General features: G+C 33.4%; 1 protein-coding gene across 1 annotated transcript in view; it reads left to right on the top strand.

Annotated features, from left to right (window-relative positions):
• Positions 1-19,490, top strand: part of LOC134252754 (SCY1-like protein 2) — a 54,999-nt gene that overhangs the window by 23,122 nt on the left and 12,387 nt on the right. Inside the window, exons 2-7 of the mRNA XM_062735258.1 lie at positions 16,826-16,986; positions 17,526-17,619; positions 17,735-17,779; positions 18,087-18,227; positions 18,703-18,809; positions 19,041-19,080. Of these exons, the coding sequence (XP_062591242.1) occupies positions 16,826-16,986; positions 17,526-17,619; positions 17,735-17,779; positions 18,087-18,227; positions 18,703-18,809; positions 19,041-19,080 (588 nt within the window). The remainder of the gene's footprint in view (positions 1-16,825; positions 16,987-17,525; positions 17,620-17,734; positions 17,780-18,086; positions 18,228-18,702; positions 18,810-19,040; positions 19,081-19,490) is intronic.

Below are 19,490 nucleotides of genomic sequence, written 5' to 3'. Positions count from 1 at the left end.
TTTCAATTTCTGGAAGAGTCTAAAAAGCAAATTTTTTGCAAAAGAAGTGAAAGGTTTATGGGGGGAACGGGCCAGAATGAGGAATCCACTACATTAAATTTCTTCATGACAGTGTCCAAACCAACAGGCCATGAAGAGTAAATGGGTTTCGGGGATAAAAAGAAAGTTAATGTTTGGTCACACCAACAACATTGGCCAGCACTTTCAACCTTTGACTTGTTTCATTTCCCAATCTTGAAAAACCTTTCAGAAAAAAAAAACAAGTACAGGAAATCATAGGATCTGCCATATGTAAATCCAGTATACTAAGGTTCATCATACTCAAAAATGTGCTCTAAAAACAATTAGAAATTGAATAAAAAGGTTACGGACATGTGTTTTAATTAAAAGAGATTACTTTAGTTTAGTTTTTAGTTTTTTGTTTCTTTCCGAGCACCGATGACATAATTTATTGAACGTCCCTCGTATAATTGCTTTGAGTGAATAAATTGAACTATTCCACATTGCAGGTTTCCAGGTGTAATCATGTATTTCTACGTCGCCTAGTGTATAATAGAGAATTTTACGATTTTAATCTTGTGGAAATGGCGCCGATGAAATGTTTTTACTGTCAATTTAAAAAAAATCTTTATGGTATATCTTCTTTAAATCTTTGTGAAATATGGTTCAGAGTTTCTGCATATCAACGATAATATGTAACTAATGTTTGACAAATTCTTTAATTTATAAAGAGTATTGACATACGGGTAGAAACGTAATCTTATGATGAATTGATCAGTTTCGCCAGATCCGGCGGTAAATAGTCATCCCAATCCGATCGACGATCAAGTCCTGTCATCTTAAATCAGCCCTGATAATAAGCTGCAGACAGTATGAATATATTATGACTAATTCTAACTGTAATTATTCATATCATAACGATTTCGTCTCCAGCTTGGCCCCGGAGCTAAACAGACATCTCTTGTAATTTCTCAATCTCATGTGATGGCGGAGAAATAAATACTGGGGTTAGCCATGAGATATTAGTATTTTCTGGAGACAAATTGTCGCTTAATCCCAGGAGAAAATGTCCCTCTCATTAGCTACATAAAAGTAAATGCTGCGTTGAATCCAAGGTCCCGGATGTTGCGGAAGAGAATGGGGATTTTCAATCTTCCTAAAGCTGCTGTATGTCAATATAGTGACCCTATGGTATTGACTACGGCTGGAAATCTCATCATTAGGGATTTCATTATGTCAACTCAATAAGCTACTGTTGAAAAAAAATATTTGTTCGGTGCACCGAATGTTTGAGTAATATTTTAAACACAGATGACTCCATTTTAAAATTAGAAATACCGGAAATGCTATCAATTGTAACAGTGGTGGATAACGACTAGAAAATTATAAAGAACTTCTTCCTTTACCAGTTTTGTCTGTCATCTAATGCGGAAAATCATCAAAATCCATCAAAATCACATTAAATACACATTAGATTGATTCATACATCCATAATTCTATTTTAAAAATTACATATTAACTCGCCTGATTAGAGTCAAGAAATGTAACTTTAGAATCAAAAGAAAATCTATGTGATGTATCTTCTTTAGATCTTTATGAAATATGGTTCAGAGTCACTGCATTTCAACGAGAATATGTTACTTATGTTTGACATAAACAGATGACACACAGATAGAAGAGTACTCTAATTATGCACTGATCATGGAAATGAAACCGAAGCATTTCAACCTTTCGATATAATCAACACTTTCCTGTTTTATGTAGCAATACCATTATCACCTGTGAGTTTATGTCTCCCCCGTTGATTCAATACTAAAGAGCCAGCCCTACATAATATGAAATGAGAGAAAACTATTCATTTAATTAAATGGATAAATATTCTAAATTGTGTGATTGATATCGAAAATTGTTATTCATTTTCGTAAATTTGTTATTTAAAAGAAAAAAAAGATGTAGCGATTAATATTAGGTAAATATATATGAAAAAATTATTCATTATTAATTAAATTTATTTTGTCTTATTTGTATGCCAATTATATTGAATTATATATCTGTTCGATAATGTTGTACTTCTTTGCTAAAAAAATGTATATTCATATTCAAAAGTGTTATTAATATGTAATTTCTTGATTCATGTTCTAGATGCGTTTGTGATTCATATGCGATAATATTAAAATTAAATTTATATGCAAAAACTTTATATTCAAAATCTTGGGACTCATATTCAATAATTTAATAATTTGTATTGCATTTTTTAAATTTTGCGTAAAACCCATTACTCCATTTGCATATGAATCACAGGATTTTCGAATATGAAACAAGTTTAGGCAAATGAATAATTAATGATTTTCAAATACGAAGAACAAGATTTTTTCAATGCAAAATTTTGCATATAAATCACAAGATTATTGCATGCAAATCTCAAGATAATCGGATATTGATCCCAAATGTTAGCATCTCGATATCAAAGGACTTAAGCCAGAATGTACAAAAATCCGCCCTGTCACCAAAACGGATGAAACTTTTTCAAACAATGCTCTTAGATTAGTATATTATATAACATTTTATTTTTTATCAATATCTTTTCTAGTTTTATTTTTACAGCCGTTTGAATTTGGTATTGTTCTCACTGTCAATTCTACGACGTCATGACGTTGCAGTTACTTATTCTAACGTCATGACGTTGCCTTTACTGACTTTAATGTCATGACGTCAATTGTATATACTTTATCGTCATGATAAGAAATTAATAAGTAGTAAACATGTAATATATATATATATATATATTCTAAAGAGGAGAAAATTCAATTATTTTTATATAAATCTCAATTTATCAATTTTTCTTCAAAGAAATTCTGAGTTTAGTGTTACTTGCTTTTCTTATAGTCTGTACTTCTCTAAAGAAAATATATACTCGTACTTCATAAGCAGTTACGCTGTTTATTTACTATTTTATAAATGCAACAGTGTCAATTTAAAATAATAATAACAAAATTATCAGTTTTGTAAACATTTGTATTTCTTGCTCCAATAGAATTCATAATACACAAAATATTGAAGTAAACTTCACTTAAACATATTCCTAAAGTAAAACATAAAAATACATAAATCAGAAATAGTGTATAATGTATATGCAGTCAAGTTATGCCTTTTTACTGATTATTGCTACAATATCACACCTGAATTAAAACTCACACATGAGACTATAAAGAGGTAAATTGAAATCAAAGTACTGAAAGCACTCATGGGAGTTGAACATGGTGTAAATAAAATCTTTGATCGGGAGGTTTAGTGAGTGAACAATATTACATGTATTAATTATTATTATGTCTGTTTTTTCAAATACAGACAACTGTTTCACATTTTTTGAGTTGGAACAATCTTGATCGAGAAAGACATTCAGAGACTTTGAATAGCAAAAAAATGCATGGGCCATAATGCTTGTCTATCTACATTAGTCCTTTTTTATACCCCCTGCTTGAAAAGCGGGAGGGAATTTATTAATCGTGATTTCCGTCCATCTGTTTGTTACACTTTAGGTATACCCATCTCTTATCTGCAACTCCTCTAACACCACTGAACAAAATTTTCATAGAATCTTTATTACATATTGCCGTTGTGCTTCTATTACTTTTTCATCCTACACATAGTTTGGGTTTCCCATTGCAAAACATGCACACTACCATTATATTCATATTAGAGGCGGTTGATCATTTATATCACTGCTCACAGTCTTCAAATTTGCAATATATTTTCCTTTGCACCTTTACCCATGTGTTATGAAAATTGCAGTTTCGCATGCAGGAATGATATCAATGTTGATAAAATGTGGATTTTAACACAGCATCCTTTTAAGAGCTAACAGGTTTGTTATATAAAACTTCTCTGTGAATAAAAATGTATTTCATTTACACGAAAATTATACATGGAGTACGTCAGAACTTAATCTTTTTTATATTGTGAGGAAAAGAGCAATACCAAGTTAAAAACAACTAGAGGTACTGTGAGCAATGAGCTCACTAAATGATACCCCCCGCCTCCCATAATGTCGATGTGTTGCTTTATATTGTTTTACGGTAATGTGTAAAGAGGAATAACTCGTCCTATGAAATGTTATCCAGAAGCTTCTATTATGTGACGTCATAGGTAAACAACAAAAAATGACAATGTCCATGTTTTGCTCTGGGAAACCTAAAATACGCGTCGAATAAAAAAGTAAAATAGGAGGTGCACAATGGCAATATGTAATAAAGATTCTGTGAAAGTTTCATTTAATTTCACTCAGTAGTATAAGAGGAGTTGCGGATAAGAGAAAAAGCGTAACAGACGGACGGACGGACGGACGGACGTACAGACGGACGGACAGACGGACGGACGGACGGAAATCCCGATCACTATATACCCTCCCGCTTTTCAAGCGGGGGGTATAAATATTTATTGACAAAACATAAAAACCGTGGTATATGTGAGAGTTTGTGTGCGTACAAATTATCTGGTATGTGTCACAGCCGTAATTTATCTAAAACTCCATTAATAGACAACAATAACACAGCTGGTGGGTTCTTTTCTTTATCTATGATGTATCAATTACTATTGATGATGGATATTACAAGAATAATAATTAAAAGTGACCTGTAAATATAAATGAATACACTCATACACTTACACTCACACATTTAATTCTTTTAGATTACTTTAACTGTTCCGATTAATTAGATAATTAATTGATAAGATATTTAATATATTCAGAGCAACGGTGGTAAATTAATTCTTACCGAATAGACAGGTTTAATTTGTCATCATTATTAAATGAAATGACTATGTATCTGGAATGGAGATAAACTCTTCCTTTCTCCTGGCTGTCTTAGGGTGGAGTGAGTTATTAAGGGTATTTGGCGCCAAGCATGCGTATTTGGTACCAAACTAGTAAAACCACTCACACACTTCTCACACTGAAATATCAACCAATCATACACCTTCAAACCGCACCCATTCTGACACAAACACCTTTGACCTTTCACACTCTCAAACCAACCAATGAGCATTCAACCCCATGAATATGAATGAGCGACTTCATGAATGAATAGAACACATAGTAAATTCCAGAGTACTGTAATTCACTATGCTGTATAATAGATGAAAATGATGATGATGGTAATGAAATGATAAGTATATTAGGTCACAAATTATTAATGAACAAATTATATAGTATTTATTATAATAATAATTTATTCACCCTGTGACATATGTAAATGAGGTTTTCCTTTTATTAAAAAAATATACTTCATTTTGTTGTTTTTAATCGCGATTTTACGAAAACACCGGTGTCCGTTTTTGGTTTTAATATTTATAACAGAGTACTAGTTTTACCGCTTTTGGCAGGTGATACTGCTGATTAAGTAATAAATACGCATGTTTCCTAAAGTTTTTATGCATTAACGAATTCAATTAAACGAAGAAAATGTTCATAAAAATTTTGAATAAGACTAAATTTAAGGTTTGCCGCCAGTATGTAGAGCTGTCGTTCGTATCTCTTTCAGTGTATGACGCTACACTAAAAATGAGTTCCATTACGAAAAACTTTCATGGTTCTTTATAATTTAGTTTCACTTTGAACGAAGTCTAATATTCAAAATAAGGTTACTTTAAGGTTACTTTATCATTACATTTACTTACAATATGAAAATTAGATTAATCCAGGAGAAAATGACACGAACTATTTGTCGCGGATGTTTATGCATGTTTTCTATTGAATATCATCGGAGTAAATCAGCCAACACAGAAGCCTCGCTTTCGTCTCTATGTAATCAACACAAATTACTGCGCATGTTAAATACGTGATGACCATGGGAGATTGAACATAGTTCAACTCCCAAAAATAAGACTCTACATGCGGAGCGGCCAAATTTCCGCCTCCGATTAAAACTCACACATGAGATTATAAACAGTTAAATTAAAAAAATAAGACTCTGCATGCGGAGCGGCCAAATTTCCGCCTCCGATTAAAACTCACACATGAGATTATAAACAGTTAAATTAAAAAAATAAGACTCTACATGCGGAGCGGCCAAATTTCCGCCTCCGACTTAAAACTCACACATGAGATTATAAACAGTTAAATTTAAAAAAAATTAGACTCTGCATGCGGAGCGGCCAAATTTCCGCCTCCGACTTAAAACTCACACATGAGATTATAAACAGTTAAATTTAAAAAAATAAGACTCTACATGCGGAGCGGCCAAATTTCCGCCTCCGACTTAAAACTCACACATGAGATTATAAACAGTTAAAGTTAAAAAAATTAGACTCTACATGCGGAGCGGCCAAAATTTCCGCCTCCGACTTAAAACTCACACATGAGATTATAAACAGTTAAATTTAAAAAAAATAAGACTCTACATGCGGAGCGGCCAAATTTCCGCCTCCGACTTAAAACTCACACATGAGATTATAAACAGTTAAATTTAAAAAAAATAAGACTCTGCATGCGGAGCGGCCAAAATTTCCGCCTCCGACTTAAAACTCACACATGAGATTATAAACAGTTAAATTTAAAAAAAAATAAGACTCTACATGCGGAGCGGCCAAATTTCCGCCTCCGACTTAAAACTCACACATGAGATAAAAAAAAGTTAATTTAAAAAAAAATAAGACTCTGCATGCGGAGCGGCCAAATTTCCGCCTCCGACTTAAAACTCACACATGAGATTATAAACAGTTAAATTTAAAAAAATAAGACTCTGCATGCGGAGCGGCCAAATTTCCCCCTCCGACTTAAAACTCACACATGAGATTATAAACAGTTAAATTAAAAAAATAAGACTCTGCATGCGGAGCGGCCAAATTTCCGCCTCCGACTTAAAACTCACACATGAGATTATAAACAGTTAAATTTAAAAAAATAAGACTCTGCATGCGGAGCGGCCAAATTTCCGCCTCCGACTTAAAACTCACACATGAGATTATAAACAGTTAAATTTAAAAAAATTAGACTCTACATGCGGAGCGGCCAAATTTCCGCCTCCGACTTAAAACTCACACATGAGATTATAAACAGTTAAATTTAAAAAAATAAGACTCTGCATGCGGAGCGGCCAAATTTCCGCCTCCGACTTAAAACTCACACATGAGATTATAAACAGTTAAATTTAAAAAAATAAGACTCTACATGCGGAGCGGCCAAATTTTCGCCTCCGACTTAAAACTCACACATGAGATTATAAACAGTTAAATTGAAAAAAATAACAATTTTTTTAAAAACATATATACAACATATATATAAAATAACAATATATAAATTACAATGAAGATTAACTAACTGTTCACTCCTCGGGAACACGTCCACAACTACTGTCATCACTGTCAGACTCGTCCAAAGCAGGTGGGATGTCAGCTGCATCAAGGACATGCTCACTCCAGTCACGCACACCATATGTCCTTTGTTCATGCCTTCCTTTTGCCAGGTACCAAATGATGGCTGCTATGTGAGAGCACATGCCTACAACTCTGGCACCCGCTCTGCAGGTACAATACCATGCTACTACAGAGTCATCAGAATACTCAATCCAAACTAAATACTGTTTTGATGATGTGTGCCGACTCTGAATTTTTACCTTTAGGAGCCTATCATTTTCTTTATGGAAGGAAATATCACAACCTCCCTCAATGTGTTCTTGAATATAGCTACGAGAGAGCTTCAATTGATAGGTGCCACAAGTCAAATTCCGCAACTGATCCTCATCCAACATGGGGAAATTCTGAATTTCACATTCAAGAACTGTTTGCAATTGAGTAGATCTTCTGTTAAGTCCATTCTCTTGAACCATTTGTTTGAGATTATTCACCTATTAAGAAAGGCAGTAATGCAATGCATATATGAACTGAATCATGTGCATGTAATTATAACTTATATACTGATGTATTCAAGAGAGATGAGCAAGATAGAATTAAAAAAAAAAATAAATGTCTTCTTAAATGCAGATTTTTGCAGCTGCTCAATTACATTACGATATTATACAAAAAAAATCAATTTGTGCAACTTAAATACCTGTTTGGACAGATAGAGCATTTTTGCTGCCTCTGCATCATCAGCCTCAGTGCTGTTACTTTTACTCAGGGGTGGAGAGAATCTGTTTGAGAGAGCGCAGACTATCCTCACATAGTCACCGATGAAGGAAATTTGACTAGTGGGTAGAGTCTTCTCTAAATATCTCCACCTTTTGATACGTGCGTTTGAAGATTCCACTACCCATCTGACCTGAAAAATATGTTTTTAAAACTTATTCATAGTAAATATATCTTCACAAGAAATTGTAAATAAATTTATTGAAAGAATTTACATGTTATTTACCTTTGTCACAAGTCTGCTCATATTTGCATCATCAGTAGTCATTTGGTTTTGTCCCTTGAGCAGAAATCGGGGCATTTCTGCCTGGATTCCAAGGTCTTCAAGAAGAGGCAAAGCATCCCTGAACCCGCGGTCAACAATAAAGATGTCGTCTTCACTTAGCCAGCTCCGAATATCTTCAGCATTTGTTTTAATGATATGTTGCAGGATTGAAGCATCATTGTTTTTATTATCAGCTAGATACGGTCCTAAGATTGAAACATAGTAACCAGTAGTAGTCACGATAACCATAGGTTTGATTAGTGGTCTCCCCTTGTGGATGCTGTAAGAACGTCTTTGGAAGTGGAAATTATTGCTCTTGGCTGTGTATATGTAAGTACCATCCAGTACCAATATGGCCTGTTTCTTCTCGATGTTACCGAACAGTGTCTGTGCTAGCTGCCGTGTATGGTCATCGATGACTTCCTCTCTTCTTATGTGTTCAAACCCAAGATGGTGCGGCACAAAGCTGATCATCAATGCTGTTCTTACAGAACTAATAGCTCTCCTTAAGCTGGATTTGGAAGTTTGGAAAAGTGCCCATACGGAAAAAAAGGGCAAACAAACTACTATAACAAACTACTAACAAACCACTATGGTTTGAAAGTAGTTTAATAGTATAGCAAATCACATGCAAATGAGCTAACAAACTATACTCAACAAACTACTATCAAACCACACTTAACAAACTACTATCAAACCACTTTAACAAACTACTATCAAACCACTCTAACAAACTACTATCAAACCACTCTAACAAACTACTATCAAACCATTCTAACAAACTACTATCAAACTACGCTAACAAACTACTATCAAACCACTCTAACAAACTACTAACAAATCACTAGGAACAAAACCATCACCAAAACACTGTAGATTTGAATTTTCCTTTACAAATCCACAAGTCTTTATTGAAAACACCTAAAACAATCACATTTTGAAATATTCAACAAGACTTGTTGTAGGGTATGTAAATTCCAGGATTCACAAGTTTAGCCAATGCAAGTGCAACATCCAACATGTTTCCTTTTGTTTAGGAGGTGCAATTCCAAGTCAATGTCCATGTACTTATCACATATTCCCCTTCATGTTGTGTACATCTTCATAGTATTTTTCTCCAAAAAATGTTCTTCAAGCTGATGATCGACATTTAAATATTTCCCTGCTTCCTCTGGCATGGAAAAAGCTGCAATTTTTCCTTGTTTCTGACCTCATTGCAACTTTGAAAGACATCTTTATTGTCTTATTTTCAAGTATACATCCCATAATCCAATGCATAACTGATCTAAACTAGGACAGGAATTATAGGTCAATCTGAAAATGAATAAAAATCCAAAGCATATGCATCCACATTCACAGAAGGTTAATTACTTCATGACATGCATTGAATACCTCTTCTGTATCCAGATCCATCTTTTAATAATGTTAATTGCTGCTTTTTCCAGTCAGGGATCATATAGAATGCTGATACTATAACAATTTGAATGTCCCTTCACCAGTTCCTTTGTTTCTGACCTGCTTGGTGGTTTGAAAATTGGCGCAAATAGCTATAACACCGGATGTAAAGAGATAAGCTGTTCTTGGAAACTTCAACAATTCTAGATAATTCAACCCTAAACACATTTGTAAAGTAATTTCCCATGTGGTTAGATGCAAATGCTATACTAATAAAACACTGTTGCAAGATACCAAGTCTAACAAACTATAAAGAAATCACAATCACCAGAAATGAAAGACTAACAAACCACTGCAGCTATTTTTAGAAAAAGTGGTTTGTTAGTGGTTCATTAAATGCTATACTATCAAACTACTTTAACAAACCACAAAAGTATAGTTTGTTGGTAGTTTGTTGATGGTTTGATAGTAGTTTGTTAAAAATCTTTTTCGTTTGGGTGTTGACAGTATTTGATTGGACAAACCAGTTTTTAATTTGCACAGGAATATTGCAACGGATTTTCTTAGACTTCTAGATGGTGTTGGTTTCACTTCATCTCTCACAGATTCACATATTGTATGGAAATCTTCCTTGTTGAGTCCCAGCAAAGATAAATAGTCTGTATCGGTCAGAGTCATGGTGTCATCAAAGTCCAAAAAAGACTTGTCATGTTTATGACATAAAACACGCATCTCTTGAAGTAAACTTAGGATGGTAGTTCTGTTAACAAATGCATGGTCTGTTGTTGGTAATTGCTGAATTGCAGCAGTTGTGAAACGTCCATTTTCCACATGACCAGGACAACATCTATTTCCGGATGGAATTAAGACATCGTGTTCGATAAAAACAGATGTGCGGCATTCTGGTGACACTACTATCAATTTTGGCCCTGGTTTCTTACAAACTATACAATAGGCATGAGTCTTCGCAGTGGATTTCAGTTGCAAGGATACAGATGGTGGACTGGAGAGATGTTTTCTGTTGTCATTTGTTTCGGACACTGGACATTCCCTGTGAATTGCGGTAGAGCAGGGTGTTGCAGATGGTTTACGACATGAAACATCTCTGTAATAATTGCTTCTACATTTGCTGCATATGACAGAATTTTCCCTGCCTTCTACCATAAACCTTTTTCTTAAATATTTTCGTATGCCTTTGTCAAGATGCCTCCTGTCATTGGGTTTTGTTCTTTTAGAGCACAATACACAGTTGAAGTATTCAGTTTTGTGTCCTGGCATTATCTGAAATTAAATATAAGAATGTTTACATTTTATACATTATTATCCAGGCATACTATGAAAAAGAATTCGTATACCTTTCCAACTGAATAAAGTGATATTTTTTATTTCATTTTACTGCTATAATTTATTTTAAACTACAGCCAAAAAGGCTTATTAAAATTGTGATCTTGAAAATATCTTCTCAATCTCATCCAGATTAGAATAACAATAAAAATTTTTTTCCATGGTCTAAGCTATATACATGTATGCTCAGATTCATGGACTTAAATATTGATAAAACTTTGCCTGAGGAAGAACATGAATTTTTACATCATTGTACAAAAATTGTCTTCTACTTACTCTGGGAATACTTCAAAGATATTTGAGTATAACCACCTAAAATATTGCTGCTTTATTTTTGTTTTAAAATTCTTTAAAACTCTTTACTGTGATATTTATTTTATGTACTTTTTAAATATGCACACGCGTTGGGATCCGCTCCCCAATTTCAGCAATTTATATTTAATAATGAACAACAAAAATAAAGTAGCAGAATTATAATATTAAAATTAATTTTGGCAGTTTATTACTTTAAAACATTTACTACTAATTATGTTTTTAAGAATTTGCTTTAACATGCTTTAATTTGCATTGTTGAATATATTGTTTTAAGAAAAAAAATCATTTTTTATGAAAAATCATTAAAAATATATTTAAAAGGAACATGAATTTTTTAAAGAGAGGTAACTCGTGACAACAAAAACAAAAAAAAAACCTGATATAACAATATGTTGAATATTTGTGTTAATGTGTCTATTTCTCGGTAAATTATGACTATTAGAAATGTAAACTAATATTTTTACATTAATATATGGTCTTATAAATACGTACTTTTATTTTATTTCAAAAATAGAGGGGATTCAGATTGACATGTTCCAGTGTTATCATTGCTGAAATTTGAACTAGATACTCATAGGCCTAACATTATATACAGATTTTAATAAAACTTAATGTAGACCAATGCCGATCTTTTTTGCATCTCAATCACATGGACAACAAAAAAAACTTTGATATACTGTAGATATGCATTATTGCATACCTGACAGTAGATAATACTGCAGACGACATATGGGTCAAGCGAGCGGTCCATGTATTATCAGCTCAGAATCATCATATTATATTGATGCATGTCTATGTTAAAGCTTACTTTACTTATATGTTAAGAAGAATAAAGATACTCACCACAACAAAGTCATGTAAACGTCTCTATCTTCAATCCATTTAACTATGCATTGCATTGGTTCCATTGCATTCCGGATTGTCAGTTATATTTTATCACATCGGGATCGGTAATATTCACCTTTTTACAGATGCAAGTTTTGGGCGAGTGGATTTTATATCCTTTAAAATTCATTTACGGGCACAATAAATTATTCAAAAATAAATAATTTACTGTGACTAATTAAGTTTAACCTTTATTTCTACTAAGCCCTACTGAGAGGGGGGAAAATCCGGAAATTATCGTTTACACAAGCCAGGCATCAAAGTACTGAGAAGTATCATTTAAGTAGGGCGCCACACGTGAACCACCAAAAACCAAATGAATTATGGATTAACATATATCAATTTAACTGTGTTTAAATTTTCATCATGGTTCAAGGTTGGCGCCTACAAAAAAATCGCTGTAAAAAGGTCTAAATTTCTTTGAAACTTGGTATTTTAGCATTACCGCATCCGGTTTTGATGTTTATAATACGGCACGTGCTGTTTCCTTCCCAAAAATCAAGACGGAGACCAAAGGTTTAACATCTAATAAAAAGTTGGCCTACGTTTCGCTGCTTAATAATGAAGTTTGATTTTCAGGAATTGACAGGGCCAAATCATGCAGATTTTGGCTTAAGTTCTTTCGAATGTGAATGATAAATGAAGATAAAAGTAATCATGCTCAAAATTCCACTAAAACAAGACAGGAGCAGAGCAAACACGAACCTTTAAAGCAAGGGTGGGATTAGAACCCACAGTGAAGTAAGCATCCACTTATGGGGCGCCGTTTTTGTATTTACTGCCAAAAAATGATATCACCTATTCGAATAGTTCTGCATTTAATTTTAATCCACCCCAATAAAAATTGTAGTTTGTTTTGCTCACAAATTAATTTAATTCACTTATCTATCATGTAAACTTTAAGAAAAATTGGAAAAACGATTTGGAAACTGAGTAGTCCGAATTTTCTTGGTTTCCAGTGGTAATCTTTATATTATAGGGAGCATTCATTATTATAAACGGCGCCTCATATCCACTGGTAACCGGTCACGTCAGCTGTGTATTACTTGTTAAGATTGGAATATGGAAAAAACCGTATATAATTCAGTGTGAAAATAATTACCCTAACAATTTGTATGTAAAACGTCAGTGAAAATTCGACATAATGATAGCTTGCATTGTCTGACAAGGTCATTGTCTGGAAAGTAAAATTTGCAACATGCCCACAGATATCCTTGTTTCTTCAACTAACTTGTAAGTATCGTCGAAAACCCATTTACCAGAGAAGGGGACCGACGGTGGGTTTCTGACGATGACTTTAAGTGGCCTGAATCATAAAAAAAGTGTAATTAAATATTTTTTGCAGAAGAATAGTGGCATACTTACATTTGTAATAAAATATACATGTAAATAATTTCTAAGTTCTATGGTCGATACAATGACCTTGTCAGCAAATACAATTTATCATTGAGTCAAATGCTGACTGACGTTTTTCATACCAATTGTTAGTCCATCATTTACACACTGAATTGACGACAGATTTTCCCGTTATTTCCCGATAATGACAAGGAGCACACGGTGGGTGTTACTGGTCGGCAGGGTGTACTCACCCCTCCATGGCACCTGATCTCACCTCTGATGTTTTGGAGGTCAGTGTTTGCTCTGCTCCCATTTTGTATTGTTTTATGGACTTTTGAGCTTGAACACCGCTCTTTATCCCCATATATTTCATAAGTACGAGTATAATTAAAGATGAATATACTCTGACTATATGGTGATTTCTAATGCTGAATATGTCAATGGACATTGAAAAAAAATTCTTTTAGTAGTAATTATTTGATTTTCTCATTTCTTAAGCATCCCTCCTGCTACTTTACATACATACTAATCTTTTATTCAATTTATTGCTTTTTATGAAAACATCCCAGATATCGCCTGATTCAAGATTTAATCCTAAGAGAAAATGTAAGCCGCTAATCAAGGCACATTTCTGAAACTAGAATAGGATGCTAAGTGTAAATACACGATGCTAGTTCTAAAACTAAATGGATACAGGTCATTAAGGGAAATCTTTTGTTTGTGTTATAGCCTTGATTTTAGTGCTGTGGGTTTGCTTTTGTAGGCAATGTAGTCAACAGAATCAAATCGCAAAAACTAATTTGTGAATCTTAAATCAGTGATTAACTCCAGCAAATGAAGAGTAATGGTCCTGTAGATAACTATAAGAAAAAAAAACCCAGATACTTGGACACATGAGCATGTTCAAAAAGCTCAAAACCAAGATATGTCTCAGACAGATTTTACTAAACATCAAAGTCCGAAGATAGTTTGTCATTATTTCTTTCTTAACATCCTAGGAACTGCCTTATCCTTACCTAATTAAGGGTAAAAGATTGCCAGTTTTGTGATCATTTACTGGTATCTTCTATCATTCTCAACTCCTTAAAAAGATTATGTTAGATAATACGGTAGAAACTAGTGTACTTCATGATATACTTTATCTATTACTCCTTTATTGGACCTTTTTAGATTTGAGGGTAAGTAATAGAGGAATTTTTTTAATGAGTTTTATGATTTTCTTGTTCAGTCACTTTTGATATTAAATCAGAGAAACTTTTTATCCTCTGAATATTATTTTCATATACTTAATCATAATTTAAGGTCCACATACTGAGATTGTTTTAATTGTTCTTCTAAATGTATGAATTTCACTGTGAAAATTGTAATACCGTCAATTTTCAGTCTAATAAGGTGATGCCTTTTCGGATAGATCTGATGAGAAAATAGTTCACACCAGTACATTTGTATTATGGAAAAAATCCAAATCTATTTAAATGTAAGGGATCTACATTTTTTTATATAAAGCGGGCTTTTCCTAAAAATAAGGAAACTGACTAAAATTTGAACGAAGACTTTTAATTAAAGTGCCTTTAAATGAAGTAAAATGTTTGATGAGCCTGGATATTTGGGGTGTACAGTAGCCAAAATAAGGTGTCAAAAGGAACTGAATGTTAAAAGTGGTTCTTAACTTTTCAAAGTGTCGATGATATTTCACCCTTGACATCCATTAATGTTAGAGTTTTAAAAAATGTCTTTTGTATGAGAAGAAGGTAATCATTTGCTGTGACCTTCAATTCGACATTTAGATACAAGTGTTTCGACGATGTATTATCAATTAGCAATAGATACTTACATTCATATGTTGATTCCGTATATCAAAGTGAACTTGAAATAAAAGACACCATAGAGTCTGTCACGTCTGTTTCATAGTTAAATATGTTACTAGAAAAAGTCGTCAATAGTAACTAAACAACAAAACGGTGTTGTAAACATAATGACTTTAAGATTTTGATGCTTGGATTGATATAAATTTTTTGAACGGAAGTAACATAAATAAATAATCCGTAAGATATAAAATAATCTTAACACTAAAGTATTCTTTGCTGCTGTCATTTTTATGCAATTCCATACAAATTTTGCATACATTTTCAACATTGAGTCACAATTTTATAAGATTCTGCCACTTTGCCTTGCAAACATTACTCACGTCCCCTATCTGAATATAGATCTATGAAAAAAAATTGCTGATTTCTAAAGAAAAAGATTTTTTGTGTTATTTATCCAAGTCATCGGTGTTCCTAGGAAATAATGTGACTGCTCTGTGTTTTTTACGCCCAAAAAGGATAATTCCTTTTGGAAAGTGCAAGTGGGGGTGTCGGAAACGATCCTGTTCAATTTCAGCCGACAAAAATGACCAGAAAAATTTAGGTTACGTTCGACCATCGATGTCTTAAATGTGACCTAGGCATTACTCTAACAATTTAACTTTCTATTGTTTGTCTATAATCATGTAAAGAAAAATACTTATACTCACCGGAAAGGTCAAATGCAGGTGACCATATTAATGCAGTATATATTTTCTACAATGCTGAATCACAGCCAATCAGAGAGTTAGGGATTATTCAATCATACAATAGTTTTGACATAAGTTAACAAAACTTTTTGTTTAATTTATTGCCTCTATGATTTAATCTACCGATGAAGTTTACTAAGCTGTATACACAATGAACTATGTATGGATGACACTAGATATTTGATCAACTGTCTTTAATGTCTCCTCATTCTCTAGGAACATGAAATACCAGGTATCTCAACAACATGCTATCGGATCATTAGCATCGTCTAACACCGTCTTTACACGTTTTTCCCCAGACTATTTCCCTATGGATAATAGGAAGCTCATTAATATCAGTCTTCTGTCGTTTTATTCTCAAAATATTACGGCGTCTGATCATTTTCACTTCATTCGATACACGGACTTAGTCACATTATAGGAAACAAACCATCTACATAGTACAGTATCTGCTCTATAGGTTTCTATTTTAAGTAAAGACAAGTTTATTATTTTCAGAAATCATTAATGTTGACTTGCAGTCACCAAGAAAGAGTTTTTTTACTCCAGAAAACGCCACTATTAAAGTGCAAACTCGAAATACATCTGTATTAATGCTATTCCAGGGTGCATCAGTCTTCACTTTTAACAAGAAGATCGCCAACAAACTTCACAAGCCTCGGCGGCGAGAGCAGGTGTCCGAGATTCTACGTCATGACGTCACTCTCCTGAACAAAATGTCGAACGCTTCCGTCCTCAGCGTGTACCACGGTCTACAGGAGGACAAGTGAGTAGTACGTCAGTGTATGTGTATATCAGGAGGACAAGTGAGTAGTATGTCAGTGTTTGTGTATATCATAGCCGAAGAACCTATCTCTAGTTGTTAGTATTATGTCATTGTATGTGTATATCATAGCTGAAGAGCTTATCTCTAGTTGTGATAGTATGTCATTGTATTTGTATATTTTAACTGAAGAACTTATCTCTAGTCGTGAGTAGTATGTCATTGTATGTGTATATCATAGCTGAAAAACTTATTGCTAGTTGTGAGAGAACTACTCTGAAATTTGATTTTTTTTTTTTGGTGTTGAAATTTTGTTCCTTTCGAGGTATGAAGTGACCCACAAATTTATGTCCACCATGTCAAAATTTATTTCTCAGAATTCTTCCTCCACGAAATCATATCTCCAAGACCTACCATATTATTTCAAGCTACAACGAAAATATGAAAATTTACAGTAATCTCTAGCTATGTCGTAGCCGGAGAACTTATCTCTAGTTGTGAGATTTAACTTTTAATTGATGAAAAAAATCTTGCTTTTGTAGGGAGAGTTTGTCTTTTGCCTCAGAACCTGTCGCCGGAAGCTTAGCAAATTTTCTAGAAAGATTTGACAAAATGTCTCCTCAGAGCATAAGCACGGTTGGTATTACTGTATTAAAAGACAATCAAGAATTTTTAAAAATGTATTTAAAATGAGATGCTTCGAATAATGCTCTTACCTTTTCTTTGATTTGGTTATTGTGAATCTCTGCAGACGTGTGGCTTTATGGAACACGAAGTTCAGTGTGGAATTTATCAGGTATTTCAGTCAATCTTAATTAAAATTCTGTATTTCATTTTAATCAGTGCGGGATAAAGATTTTGTAGAAAATTAATTTTAAACAATTAAATGCTATATTTTTCTTCAAAAAGGGAATCACATGATCTGAACCACAGGAATTCTTAAAGAGAATATCTTGTCTAAGAAGGACCATAATGCAGAAAACGTCTCTGGAATAAATTTTGAATGATCTATTAAATACTTATAGGAACATAATTCACTAAAATTTTACGACTACTTTTAGCAATCCTTTTTTCTGTTTAAATGAACAATCGTAATCTTGTAGATTACTGAAGCTTTAATGTACGTCCATGGTGTAGAGCGGATGATACATCGTAACGTTAACCCCGCCTCCATTCTCATCACCCAGTCAGGGCGCTGGAAACTGGCCTGCTTTGGATTTGCAGAGAAAACACAAGATGGAAGAGTAAATATGAATATTTTATTGTATAATGATTTATAAATCTACCGCTTTTGTTGATTTTAAAGGTATATATAAACCAGTAAGTAATTCCTGTATATATGGTGTATGATATCCACTATGTTGAAGTAAAGATATAGAATATTTTTTTCTAAATATCACAGTCCTTTTAAAAAATGATAAAAATATCTTAAATTCAATGCAGGTTGTTTTAAGCATGATATATATAAAGATAACGAACAATAAGCATGCTCAAAAGTCCATTCAAACAGTAGAAATCAGGACAGAGGAAACGTTGACCTCTAAAACGACAAAGTTGGGATGAGGTGCCATGGAGGAGTGAACATTCCATGTCGACCATTAACATTTGTCATGATCGGGAAATAATGGGAAATAATGGGAAAAGCCGTCTCTCTCTCTCTCTCTCTCTCTCTCTCTCTGACATACCTTGATTAAGACTTCTTGGTTATACACACCTTAGGAATCCTTTTCATGTAAAGCATGGAGCCCAAAGATTTCCAAGATTTGCACAGCCTTTTTTAGATTTGAAATACATGTATGTGAAACAGATGTTTCGGGCATCGTGGTGTTTTAATTCTCAAGCTCATTGTGATATATCGTGTCGATATGTCGACATAAGAATTGATATAAGTATCGATAATTGATAATACGTCGTCGATATATCTAGTTCTTAAAACGTAAAAAATGTAGGATGTTTATAAATCAATTTGTTTGTATTAACACTTTTCAGATTAAATACTGAATATGAGTCAACTCTCTCTCTCTCTCTCTCTCTCTCTCTGACATGCCTTGTTTAAGACTATACACACCTACAACATATGTCAAGCAGTTAGACACGGTATGTATTTGCTGCTTTCTTCATTGTTGATATTTTAGATTGTTGGCACCTCTATGTCCTCACTGCGTGTTCTCCTGATGTATAAATAACTTCAATCAAATTCTTAGAAAAGGAAACTGTAGTTGAAAAAAAAGTCCATTGGCACTCCCCATCTAAGTTTGTGAAGTCTATGTCTACCCCTTTTATTCATTAAAATCAACTAGGTCTACAACTTACCCGCCATGTTGGATTTCGCTTTGGACGTATTACGGACTTTCTTTAAAGGTGCATAGACACAGATTTGAAGTTAATATTTTCTCAAATTTTTTGTATAATATCACGACTTACATATTGCAGTAGCATTTCACACGGAAATATATTACACTGTAATTTCATTTAAAAGTTATTGAAACTTCAAATTTTGGGCGGGT

Source organism: Saccostrea cucullata, unplaced genomic scaffold, assembly GCF_032062105.1.
Source record: "Saccostrea cucullata isolate Sc308-1 unplaced genomic scaffold, CSIRO_AGI_Scuc_v1 ctg101, whole genome shotgun sequence".
NCBI lineage: Eukaryota > Metazoa > Mollusca > Bivalvia > Ostreida > Ostreidae > Saccostrea > Saccostrea cuccullata.
The sequence above is the reverse complement of the archived record's forward strand: the minus strand, read 5'-3'. Positions and strand labels throughout refer to the sequence as shown.